The sequence below is a fragment of the Siniperca chuatsi genome, linkage group LG5, assembly GCF_020085105.1.
Source record: "Siniperca chuatsi isolate FFG_IHB_CAS linkage group LG5, ASM2008510v1, whole genome shotgun sequence".
Taxonomy (NCBI): domain Eukaryota; kingdom Metazoa; phylum Chordata; class Actinopteri; order Centrarchiformes; family Sinipercidae; genus Siniperca; species Siniperca chuatsi.
Genome location: NC_058046.1, coordinates 19,306,881 through 19,319,552, shown reverse-complemented (window position 1 = coordinate 19,319,552; position 12,672 = coordinate 19,306,881). Strand labels below are relative to the sequence as shown.

Here is a 12,672-nt window from a genome sequence, read left to right as displayed (position 1 = left end):
GAGTATTTATAGCTTTCCCCTTGTACTGCAATGATGAGTCAAGAACAAGGGCAGGTTGTGCATCCCACCTCCTTAGCCTGTGGAGTAGCATGGGCCTGAGGGACAGGAAGAGTGATGGCCTTGTTTTTAGGCACATCATGGGAGCTTACTGTATCTACAGTATGTGGAACAAGATGACGCACCACTTTTTATTGTGATTTTCTTTGATATCCCCTGCATTTGACATGAATGCTCTGCTGGCTAGTGACACTGGTTACTCATGTTGTTGCAGCATTTTTTTTTTTTTTTTTGAGGTGCCCTCATCTCTGATCTGATATTAGAAGATCACATTATGTTGCATCTACATTTGTCTGTTTTGTTAGCTCAGCCTCAGTTCAAAGGGAGTCTGTTATGCAGGCTAAATGATGGATCACTCAGAATGTTTTCCCAGCTTTTGCTCTTCCGTTCTTTGAGTTGTGCATTGTGTAGTATAGCATACAAACCATCTTGACCACTTAAAGGGACAGTTCACCCCAATGTCTCTTTCCAGAAATCATGACCTGGTTACTCAAGATAATCCACAGACCTTGTTGTGAGAAGTTTCATGATGGAACTATTTTCTTTCTACCAAACTGCACCCGCCAACCGTATTATCACACAGAAGGAAACGTGCATCTACTTATGGGCGCAGAGGCCTGTGCTTGTGACAGTGCAGGATGTAAACATTATTGGCATCCTCCTCGGCTGAGCTGTAACGTTAGCTAGCTCAGTGGTGCTAGATGAGCTAGCAGTATCGAACTACTAGTTGGAATATTATTGTTGCTATTTGTTATTGTTGAACGCTTCCTTCTGCACAGTGATACGGTTGGCGGGTATAGTACGGTAGAAAGAAAATAGTTCCTTCATGAAACTGCTCACAACAAGGTCTGTGGATTATCTTGAGTAACCGGGTCATGATTTCTGGAAAGAGATATCGCTGTTGAGTTTTTCAAATATAGTTTTCTGGCGCTTTGAGCACCACAAGCCAAGTGCCATATAGTCCCATTATATTCAAAAAAGGCAGACATCTCTACAGGCAATATCTCCAAAAACTCACAGCAAAACAATCATCAACATCTAGATGGATAAATAGCACTACAGGTAAGAGGAAAAATATGTATTTTTGATTTTGGGGTGAACTGTCCCTTTGATACACACTAAATATGGACAAAAGATAAATGTTTGCTTACCCCTTAGTGCTTTATTGAAGTTAGACAAAGTAAAACATGGTCTTTCTCAGATAGCGTCCACCCAAACTACACCTGTATAGTTGTATAGTCCTACAGAAATATTCTAGTCGCTGTCCCACAGAGTATTTAAAAGGGTTAGAGATATATCAAGGGTAAAATGTTTGATTAATACCCTGCACATTCACAAATGTGAGATAAAAGTTGAAGCTCCCCAAGTTACCATTTAACACCTTAATACGGATAGATTTATAGATGAGGATAAAAGTAGTCAGTCTGGAAGGAAGAATGCATATTCCATGCTTCATTAAGCCCTAAGGGGGGCAGGTTTTGTAGGGTGTAAATCAATTTTGTTTTCAGTAATCTGTGCCACATAGTTTATATTTATCTCAGTTATACCAATGATGCTTCATCTTTTGCCCTTATTAGATACTACAACGGACAGAGAGGTCTAATCTTTGTACAAAACGCTTTATGGCCTCTTTGGTCATTGCAGGTGGATGGTAAACTCCCTTGCTCTGGCCACAACCCAGCACAAACAGCATTGTCTTAAGCCTTTTGACATTTTAACTGGATTGGTGGATAAGCCCATCAACTCAATCAAGGGTTCTTGTCACAGGCCGAGGCTGTGTTTGCAGCAGTTGTCATAGCTGAAGTTGTCTCTGCAGTTTCAAGGCAACACTGTGTGAAACTGATCTATGGTATTTTAGGCAGTACAGGAGCTAACATTTTCCACTTGTATTTTAAAGGGGTCTTGCCTCGGGTCAGTCATGAGGGAACCCCTGCTCCCCCTCCTCTAGCTCCTCTGGGATTCACCACCTCCTCTGTTGCTCTGCTTCAAAGTGGTGCTCTCTAAAACAGGGCTAAATTTAAAGGAGCACCACCATTGTGGCATTTGGGGAAAAAGCCTCCTGTGAGTCAACACCTCCCTCCCAGTAATCTGCTTTGTGTCCACAGCAAGGCCCAGCTGTTGCTCTCTGTCCTGTGGTCAACCTAAGCTATATGTTGCAGCTTCAGACAGAGTTAGTAATGCCACTTTCCATTATTATGGTACAGGACAGCCTGTGATGGCAAGGAAAATGGGTCTCAGAGTGAAAGATAGATTTAGTGTTTGCGTGGAAGCGAGAGCCTCTGGTCTGTGACGGATATTCCAGTCTTTGCTTTGTGGAGTAAGCAGGTTTCATCTGTTTAGGTCAGACACTTATTTAGAGGTTAGCAGATATGCACATCTTTGAGCGCTTGTTTGTTTATGCCCGCTCTAGGACTCACACAGATGTGGCTGTGTTCACAGGCACCGTCCTTATGGCTCCAGAGGTATTAAGCACCATGTTATCTGGAAAGTTCCACTAGACTGACTCTGATGATAAATTGTGCCTCTGAAGAAGCTTTTAGCTGCTGTTTAGTGTTCTTGTTCAATTCAGTTTTGAAATAGATTGAAAAGTGAATAACGTGATTTTTAAACAATCATACTCTTTCCTGGAGGATTATTTAGTACCTCTGATGGTTCATCACACCTTCTGAGAGGGTCACAGACGAGGTAGTTGCAGCATTATACGTGCATGGCTTTTCCACATCTGGCTACACGTTTAACAAGCTAAGAAAGCGGTGGTGGACAGAGGTACAAAACACGGTCCTACTCAAAGTATCTTGTAGCTATTATTGGCTTCAAATTTGTCGAAACAGGAGCAGGAACATTGGAGGCTGCTTTGTGATGAGCGCTGTGCAGTGGCGTGTGCTGCTATTGCGTCACTGCCTAGAGAGGGGCAGAGACTGTATTTTTAGAAGGTAATGAGCATATTCTCTGAACAAACGTCAAGCACTCTGCTTGCGTATGCTAGGATTATTGTGACTGGGCTATTTTTAAGCTGTGTGTGTGTGTCTGTGAGAGAGTGCTTTTTTCTGGGTCAAGCATGGTGCCAGTACTCTCTCGAGGCTGCTGGTGCATTACAGGTCCTATGCTGTGCACAGCATCTGCATCATTCACAAAGGGAAGAGTCAGAGAGACACAGGTTTAAACCATCAGGCATTACAGCATTTTCAGGATAGGTCTGTGTCTGCAATACTGCTGTAAAGGAGACATATTGATTATATTTGTGGAGCAGCCAGACACTCTTGACAAACAACTAATTCAGAAGGCCTCATTAATCTGTAGTATTATTAAAGGAGAAGATATTGGATACTAAATCCAAGCCACCCACAATGCATACTTATGTGTGCTGTTTTATCATTTTATTAAGTATCCACATCCAAAACTGACACCACTAATAAACACAGGCAAAATATGTAACAAACACATTTTTGCGGGAGCCAGTTTGGGTGTGTCAGTGTTAGGCTGTTGCTCCCATGAGCCAACCCACCCCCCCAAAAAAAACTAATACTGGAAAACGGTATGCCGCGAGATTTTCATATTTTACTAAAAGCAATGCTGAAAGGGGAGAATACAGTTGTAACCATCCCCCCCAATACTCTTCGATTTTTAATTTGTTTTCCAGTCCAGAAAAGCATAAATGACCCTAGATCATTTTTGAATCATAACTGTGCTTGCAGTTGGGCTCTAAATATTTTGGGAACCCATTTTGCTTTGGGCCCTCTGCAGTCTACTCAGTGGTTAGATTGAATAGGTGATTTGTCAGTCCATAGTATGTTCAGCTGCTATTCAGGATCCAATTCCAATAGTGCTAACCCTAGACTAATCTAATATTTCTATTTTGAGGTTTTAAGAATAACATGCCTGTTTATTCCAGCTTGTTATAGGCATTAATGTGCAATTGACACTGAAACAGGAACGTGTTCCTATTTAAATCTGCATGGATTTTGATAAGTTTCCAATTTCTTTTATCAATGGCTGCTGATTTCTTATATTCTTATTTAACTGTTTCTCAGAGGTATCTTTGTCTCTTTCTGCCCTTTCAATTGACAGTCTAGTTGAACCATTGTACAAAACATTACTTTTTTACAAACCATTCATACAAAATAACATCTATTTGTAAAGAGGACTTTCTACAACATAAAAGCATGAAAGACCATTCAGAGTATTCCTCTCAGCCATCTGACTGTACCGAATCAAGCTTTTGTGGCAGATGACTCCAAACTTTTGAGCAGTAGTGTATATATACACACAAGAAAAGAAAAAAAGTCCTAGGCACACAAAATAGTAGGCTATAATATTTTTTCTTTTCTTAACAACAACCTGCACACAGCGCTGGTACAGAAAAAGTAACTGAACACATACTAACACATTTGTAATAATCTTAATAGTAATTAACATTATTATTATTACAATTCTCAAATGTTTTCCCCACCTTGTAGGCCTACACATTCTTTATGTCATTATTATTGCTTTTAGTATTATTTATTTTTTTCACTAATGTTGCTTCACATAGTGTGTTTATGCTGCTGTGGTGGGGGCCACAGGGGGTGCCGGAAAAAAACGCAGCAACAGTAAAAGAATCTGTCTTGTCACACTGAATTACTTCCAAATTGGTACATCCGTCACATCCACAATTGTTGGACTAGAAGAAATTCTCAGAAACACTCATTGCAACCCACATTGAAACTGTTGCCACATTGTTGAACCATGCTTCAAGTAGATTGTAAAGCTGTTTATCATCAACACTGTCAACAATGATGACCACTGTGACCTTCCCCTCTGAAGCCTGGCACCAACATCTAGAGGCCTCTCGGACTCCTGAGCCGCAGGCTTTTCTCTGGGGCCTCTCCAGGCTAGCCTAGTTTTCTCCCAGCCATTCCCAAGAGTGCAGTTATTTTCAGCAATACGTGGCGTTCTGCTCTGATTTAGTCAATGCATTGTTCTTCTGTGTAGAGCTAAGATATTATATGAAAAATGTATAGACAATGTTACCCTCTTTAAATCAGAACACCTCCCAGGTAGTAAGCACCTGTTCCAGGTAGAACAGTTAAACAGGCTGCAACTTTGTCCTGGCAGTGCATCAGCAAGCTTATTAGGTGAATGTGTCTTCAGTGGGGAGTTGTGGGTGTGTGCACTCAATAGGTGGTGGACCAAAGCCCTTGGCGGAGCCTCACCAAAGCTGGCCTTTGTTTACTGGATAAGTGACGCAGTGGGAATATTAGTGTGATTGCACCGTCTGGCGGGGTGCCAGAGAAAGGTCCAGTTGCTGCCATAGGTCAAAAAAGAGTGAATATCAGGGTTATGCAGTACTGTGTAGTCACATTTGTACGGCCAAATGCAGGCAGCCAGGATGCTGTTGTCTTCCGTCACACATACAATACAGTACAGTCTCATCAGCATGGTGACTAAGATCCTGTCCACTGTGCTTTCACCAGCCGTATCTGAATATAGACTGAGCTATCCCTTCATTAACTAGACTTTCAAATCTTTGTTGTTGAATTATTAACAGGTGTGGAGCTCTTTTCCAAAATGCTACATATCCGCTTTGGAGAATATAAAAACATTACTTAGGATTCAGTCATTGTGTTTTCTGCTCCAAGGACTGTCAGTGTAGCTTCGCAAATATTCGATTCGATGTGCGTCTTTGTGTGTGCCATCACTTATTATTTTGACAAAAGAGTTCTTTCAACTAGTGGATATCTCCCTTTCCGTATTGATTCCTCTTCAGTTAGTGTGTCACCTTAGCTAAAAGTCTCTACAGTCATGATCTTGTTTTGTACTTGCTTGGATTTGGAGAGCTGTTCTTCCCTTAGCGGTCAAAAGCAGAATTCTGCAACTCACGCCACCCACATGTTTGTTATGTATATCCCACACCTACCCCTATCTGCCCAGTGGTTTGAAAACAATGCTTTGTGTAACTCTAAGGCTGCTTTTTGTGAAACCTCGATCATGCACAGGGCGCTCTTACAATGTTATGTAATGCTCCCCACTCAACTATAATCCCTCTTATGCTGAGTGAGCCCCCCATGTGACGGTGCTGAAGGGTTGGGAGAAACAGGGTGGCTGTTTAGACCGTCGGCAAGGCATGGGTGCTCTGTGTAGACTCTGGCAACCCGCCACACACACACACTGAGCTTTGGCCTGTGTATAAGAAGAGAAGTTTATCCTGGAAAGTGCTTTACTTGGATCCGAGACGCTGGATGGAGACACAACGCTGATGCTCTTCCTTAGTGCCACGGCTTGGACCAGACTTACAGTAACTACATTGAGCATATGTCTTGAATGACACTCCAGCTCTCCTCTTCATCTGCGTGTGAGCTACGCGAATGAATCTTTAACCTCGGTTATCTATAGAGGAACTTTGCAGCTTCTGAAATTAGTCTGCATGCTGTTATCTTTTGCTCGTGATAAATGTTTTTTGTTGCTGATTGAAGCTGGTTTCTGCTTTTGAGTGATGAATATTGATGAAGACCTGTTTGAAGAAGCATTAAGTATTTTTAGAGATCCACCATCAGGGTTAACAGCATGTTATGACTTTAACGAACACTATTGATTGGATGTTCGTAGGTATTTATTTTCAAATATATTCACAGTATACATGGCTCATGCTTTTATTTGCTTCTTCCCCCACAGGAACCATCAATGTGGACTTCAGCTGGTGATTTGACAAGTCACATATAGGAGCCCCCCGAGTCTCTCCTGTCCCCTCTCCCCCTCCTTTCCCTCTGTCCCTGTCTCCTCCCTTCCCTTGTCAATCTGATCCCCCTTTCCTCCTCCAAGATTCACCATGCTTATCAAGGAGTACCGCATCCCCATGCCCATGAGTGTGGAGGAGTACCGCATCGCCCAGCTCTATATGATCCAGGTGAGGTAACAACGCCATATTTCCCACCAAATTCTCACCCACACACACACCTGACCCAAAACAGCCAAGTGATACAGAAACCAGAGGACAAAAACGAGCAGTCAGAGAGGAGAAACATTAACACGGGATTTTTCAAGAGTGCGATCTCAGTGTGCCCACTTATGAAATGATTGGTCACATGGTGTCTGATGCCGGTGGAGTAACGGAACAAAGAGAGCTTGTGTGCTGATAGATTATCCAATTTAAACTCTCTGAAGCTGGCTGTTTCCACCCGTCATAGGCTGCATGTTTTTATTCAGGAGGAGGGTGGGGGCACCCTCCTCTCACTACAAACTCTGTGCACACACACTGCCGCGATGGAGATGGACATACTGCTTTGTCTGCGTCGGACAGTTTCATTTGTCTAACCAGGCCCTTAGCTGGAGACTGAGGGTCTGTGTAACAGCTTAAGGGGTTACAGCTCCAAGCAGGAAAGGCTGATTTATACAACTTTATTTATCCTGTGTGGCAACATATTTTCTCTTCATATGACATGTATTTATGAAGGAGGATTTATTTAATCCAGTGGTACTGCCAGGTGCACTGTAAGCAGCAGCACACAGAAGAGGCCTGGAGAGCAATCACAATGACTCAGACTGTGCTAAAAATTATGCATTATTTAGTTTATATTGTTAAGACATGTACACATTTAGTCGCATTTTTCTGTTTAAATTTTTATCGTTTGAGGCATCTTGGCACTAAACATTCATCAGTTGTGTTGGGAATTGAGCTGCATGGTTATGTAATGTGTATCGTAAGTGATTTTACGCTTGTAGAGCAGGTTGAAGTTACAGGTCTGTTTGATCAGGTTGAGGCATTTTGCTGGTTTCAGTGTGTCTTGCTTCTTCAGTGATCTTATATTGTGAAAGTAATGTTGATGAAGGAGTGCTTTCATCAGGAAATAAGACTCATGAGAAGTGTGTGTAATATTCATAGTCGGGGCAAGTGAAATCAGCAGCTAAATCTGGTAAATTTATGGTGGATTAACTTCCCTTTACAGCCAACACAAAGCAAAATATGGATCCTTTAGTATATTTTCCTAAGGAAGTGTTACCTTAGCTTATACTCTTACACTTACTTTTTTACTCTTACTCTTACTCCCTACACATTTATTTGAGTTGGGTGATTGTACATCAGAGCTACACTGTTTCACTGCAGCCCCCAGGGAGCAGCTCCATTGGAAAAGTTAAACATGTAGGCCTTGCGTAAGGAAACCCAGCATGCCTTCAAGCTGTTGACCTTTCCACAGAGAGGCCTCTCCTACAACTGTTAATTCTACACCCAAATTAATGAGTGTTTGTTGATAAAGTTGTCTAAAATTGATACCCACCCACTGGTATAACAATGCTACAAAACAAGCTACCGCTCTGCTCACCTTCTTTTGTCCGCCTCTCCTTTTTTTGCCCGTGTACTGTGAAAGCAGTTTGTCTGAATTTTTTGAATACTAACTTGAAAGATTAGTTAGAGCTGTAGATTGTTTGGAACATGACTCAGCGGACATGCCTGAAAGCATGCAGATGTTCCAAGACTGCACAAACTAGTCACTGCTCTACACCTCTACACACTATTACACACTAAGATTATTTCTTGTATTGAACAGTGTATTTTGGAGAATTATTTGAAACACATATATACAGTATTTGTTTTGACCTGCTTTGATCACAGATCCTGTGCACTCCCTGTGTTAGATTTTGTCAGGCAGGACATTGTGCAAATACATTGCACATTTGCAGGATTACACAAATTCTTGGTCCATGCAAAAAAGCAGTTCATATGCGCACTCTCAAGCATGTAAACACATCATAGGAAGAGGAATTCTTACATTAGTGACCCATAGTTACCTTTCCCCCTGAACTCACCCACTTTGCACAACCTCAATGCTGTGAGGCTTCTGTCACTATGGCAACCATGACCTCAGCGGCATGCCAGTGGTCAGGTTTTGTTCGAGAGAGGGAGTGAATGAAAAGAGGAAATGGAGGATAAAATGAGAGGCTGCGAAGAAGGGAGGGGAAGAAATGAGAGAGGGGTGGAAGGAAAAGAGAGAGAGAGCTGTATTCTGAGCAGAGAGAATTTTGTTGGTGTCTGTGGATACCCTCAATTCATTGCTGTATGTTACCAGGGCAACTGCAGCATGTAGGCCTGCCTGCGATCCATCCCCGGTGTAAGCCTCATAGATGAAGTCAGGTCCTTAGGACAGAATGGCCATACCTGTACCTCGGCAGGCAATGCTCCACCTCATCTCTTTTCACACTTCCTTTCCTTTGCCCTTACAATACAATACCGCCGTCTTATTTGATAGATAATTGTAGAGCTGCACAATATGGTAAACATTTATATTGCGATTATTATTATTATTTTTGACATATATTACGATTGCGATATGATTCACGATTTTTGCATTACAATTTTCATTTTCTCTGAAAAAACTATTAAAATCATGATGATGTGACATTTGTTGGGGTCTGTACCAAACAAACATGTTTTCTTATATCTGGAGAACAAGATTTGTAGGCCAGTGCATCTCTGCAGCACTACAGTACTTCATTATAATGCTGTTTTGTCATTCATTTTACCTTTTATCAAAAATTGCAGCTTCTGCAATTTAGATATTGCACTTAACCATATTTAGATTTCAATAATATTTCGATAAGTATGCAGTCCTAGATAATTGTAAATTCATTATCACTGCATAGGGATTTGCAGTAATGTACGGAGCAAATGCGGAATGTGTGAGAAATTAAATATGAGAGGATCTCACTGTGTCTCATTCATTTGCACACATCTATCATGTTCAACTGTATCTTTGGAGTGAAGTGAAAAGCAGGAAACACGCCTCACTAACTCGATGGCAAGAAGAAAACCAGGATGTGACTCCCATCCTGTCCAGGCAATCGGCTCTAAGCACACACAGTAGGCTTTGATGTTGCTAGCTTTTATTTTCTATAGGTTTGATAGCTGTTTAAAGAAACACCCAGGATATGAGAGAGAGAGAGAGAAGAGAGTTTTAGGGCGGCACTATGTATTGAGCAAAAAAGGATTTTACAGTAGAACGATGTAGATGAGAACCCCGCTGCCTCCCTTGTGAAGGCAGTTGACACACTTCCAGAGCCTCTTGAAAATTATTTCTTCATTTCTGATCCCCCATGGGTACAGTTTACATCTATACACAAATAAACAAAGCACACTGTTTTCATTAAGAATCTAACATTACATTCAATGTTAATTTAAAGGAGCTGTAGGCGTCATTCACTGTCACTAAATGACGCGCTAGAACACCAGCATCTCAGACCAAAACAAATGGGCACTACGGCGCACCAGACTCCATTTGGGGAAAAAACAATAATTTCACCTCGCAGACCATCGTTAAACACACTTCATTCAAACTGGACAGAAACAAAATAAAACGTACCAAAACCAACATCTTTGTTAGTCTTTCCACTTTTCCAACAATCACTAACTCTGGTTTGGTCAAAATAAATCCTTAATTCACCGCGTTAGATGAGGGAAAGAAAACAGCTCTCCTCACAGACGAACAGTTTCACATGTGGGACTCACATGCACTAACATGCACGCATGGCCGGTGCGGTTTTTATAAATGAAGCACAGAGAGAGAGAGGCAGCGATTTAAAAACACAGACAAAGGGGGTATGACATGTCATCCTCTGCTCAGGACGTCATTACTCCACTATATACTTTACATAACAAATAGTTGTTTTCTGCTATATTAATGTTCAGAATCTCATTTACAGAACCTTTAACTTTAAGCATGTTATCTACTCGCTCACTTCCCTTTTTTCCCTAAGGGAGCCTTGGCCAGTGTTTTGTAATCTTTTTCCCGGTGAACTGGAGAGAATCATCTGTCGCTCCAGGAGGGAGAAGTGACACTGGGTTTGGCAGGCTGCAGTCACCTGTCAGCGATCTAATTAAAGCAACGATCCACCGCAAAACATAATTAAACTTATTTTTTCCTCTTACCTAGTCTGCTGACTTTACATCCAGACATAATTTGCTGATATTTGGAGCTGTCAGCTTTGTATAAAGGAAAAATAATTACATTTGGAAAATATGAACAGCTATCTCTTTAGAATGATAATAATCACAGTGATGCACAGACCTTATAGTGATCAATCTAATTGAAAATTCAACTGATAGTGCTCTGTGAAAGTGGAAAGACTAGAGAAAGATTCATTATTTACGTGTGTATTTCTACAGCTGCATACATTTTATAGTGTTTGTATGCGTATAGTACACTATAAACTTGACATTTACATCAACTATGTCTCGTGTACTGGCTGCGTGTACGGCCAGTTTGACGGTGCTGTGGCGTCTGTGCTGTGTCTTTGGAACTGTGTCTGGGTTGTTGAGAGCAGAGCAGGTGGCTAATGAATGACCTGTCAGAGGTAATGAGGTCCAGAGTACTGGACGCCTCATGGCTTCCTCCTCCCTCCTCCCTACTCCACTGATTCACTGCCTCGCCTGTATCGCCTCTCCCCACTAGACTAGAACTCTGTCTCTCCATTATCCCAGTGCTGCACTAAATACTGTGTTTAACATACTTTGAGCTGTATGTGGAAAGACTGGACAAAGGCTGATAAGAGAAATAGAAAAGATGATACTTCAGTGATCTCTGACTTGCTCTTTGTCCCTGTGTTTTTAATATCGTCAGCACATGGACTATGCTCTGCTGTCCCGTTTTACTGATTTCATAACAATCACAAATCTTCCTTGCCATGCCACACATTCCTGTCTTTGAAGCTTTGAGTCACCTAGCTGTAAGTCTACTCAACTGCACTCTGCAGGCTCCACCCAACCTGTCTTCCTCTGTGCACCTGGAATGTAAATATGGGAAAGGTGTGGCTCCATGAGCTGGTTTTGATCTTCCTGATTTGCAATTCAGAACTGACAAAGCTTTCCAGAAGCTATAGATTTTGGTGCGTGTGTTGTCTTGTGTTTCAGTCTAATGACTCTAACAGCTGACTGTGTCCAACTCTTCAGATTCTTATCTGCAAAAGGCACCATGCCCATTTATTTGTTTGTTTCAGTTCCTTCTTAAACATCTGTTTCAGATTATGAGGGTAAAATTGTATTCATATTTTTAAATGTAACACTCCCTTTACACTGCTTATATGCAAACATGAACACCAACTTCATTTCATTATTCTTACAGAAAAAGAGCAGAGAAGAGAGCTGTGGTGAAGGTAGCGGAGTGGAGATCCTAGAGAATAAGCCCTACACAGATGGACCGGGTGGGGCGGGCCAGTACACCCACAAGGTCTACCACATTGGCATGCACATTCCCAGCTGGTTCCGCTCCATTTTGCCCAAAGCAGCACTGAGAGTTGAAGAGGAGTCCTGGAACGCCTACCCTTACACCCGCACCAGGTGAGGTTTGCTCCTGCAGGAGGTCCACCTCCACACCTCTTCAGCGCAGGAGTGAGAGTGCATTAAACCCTGCCAAGGCAGTGCAAAACTCTTTAAAAAATTGTTATTTTAATAATAAAAATGATGTGTGTATGGGTGTCTTAACTGCTGCAGCTGGTAGGTGTACACATATTTAAAGACAAAAATTCAACCCCTACAAACCGTGCTTATATTCAGTGTAATACATATAAAATGGTGAGTGTGATGATGCCTAGTCTGAAGTCCTGCTCTACCTGCTGTCCCTCAGTAAAAGCCAAGAGAAAATAAAGACC

General features: G+C 41.8%; 1 protein-coding gene across 9 annotated transcripts in view; it reads left to right on the top strand.

Annotated features, from left to right (window-relative positions):
• The window catches only part of LOC122876867 (membrane-associated phosphatidylinositol transfer protein 2-like), a 45,525-nt gene that overhangs the window by 12,056 nt on the left and 20,797 nt on the right, over positions 1–12,672 (top strand). For 8 of the 9 annotated variants that reach the window (XM_044197725.1, XM_044197724.1, XM_044197727.1 and 5 more), the window contains exons 2-3: positions 6,709–6,940; positions 12,147–12,361. In XM_044197725.1, coding sequence (XP_044053660.1) covers positions 6,863–6,940; positions 12,147–12,361 — 293 coding nt within the window. In that variant the 5' untranslated portion in view covers positions 6,709–6,862. Of the gene's footprint in view, positions 1–6,238; positions 6,389–6,708; positions 6,941–12,146; positions 12,362–12,672 lie in introns of those variants that run through there. The other variant, XM_044197726.1, reaches the window with a different exon arrangement.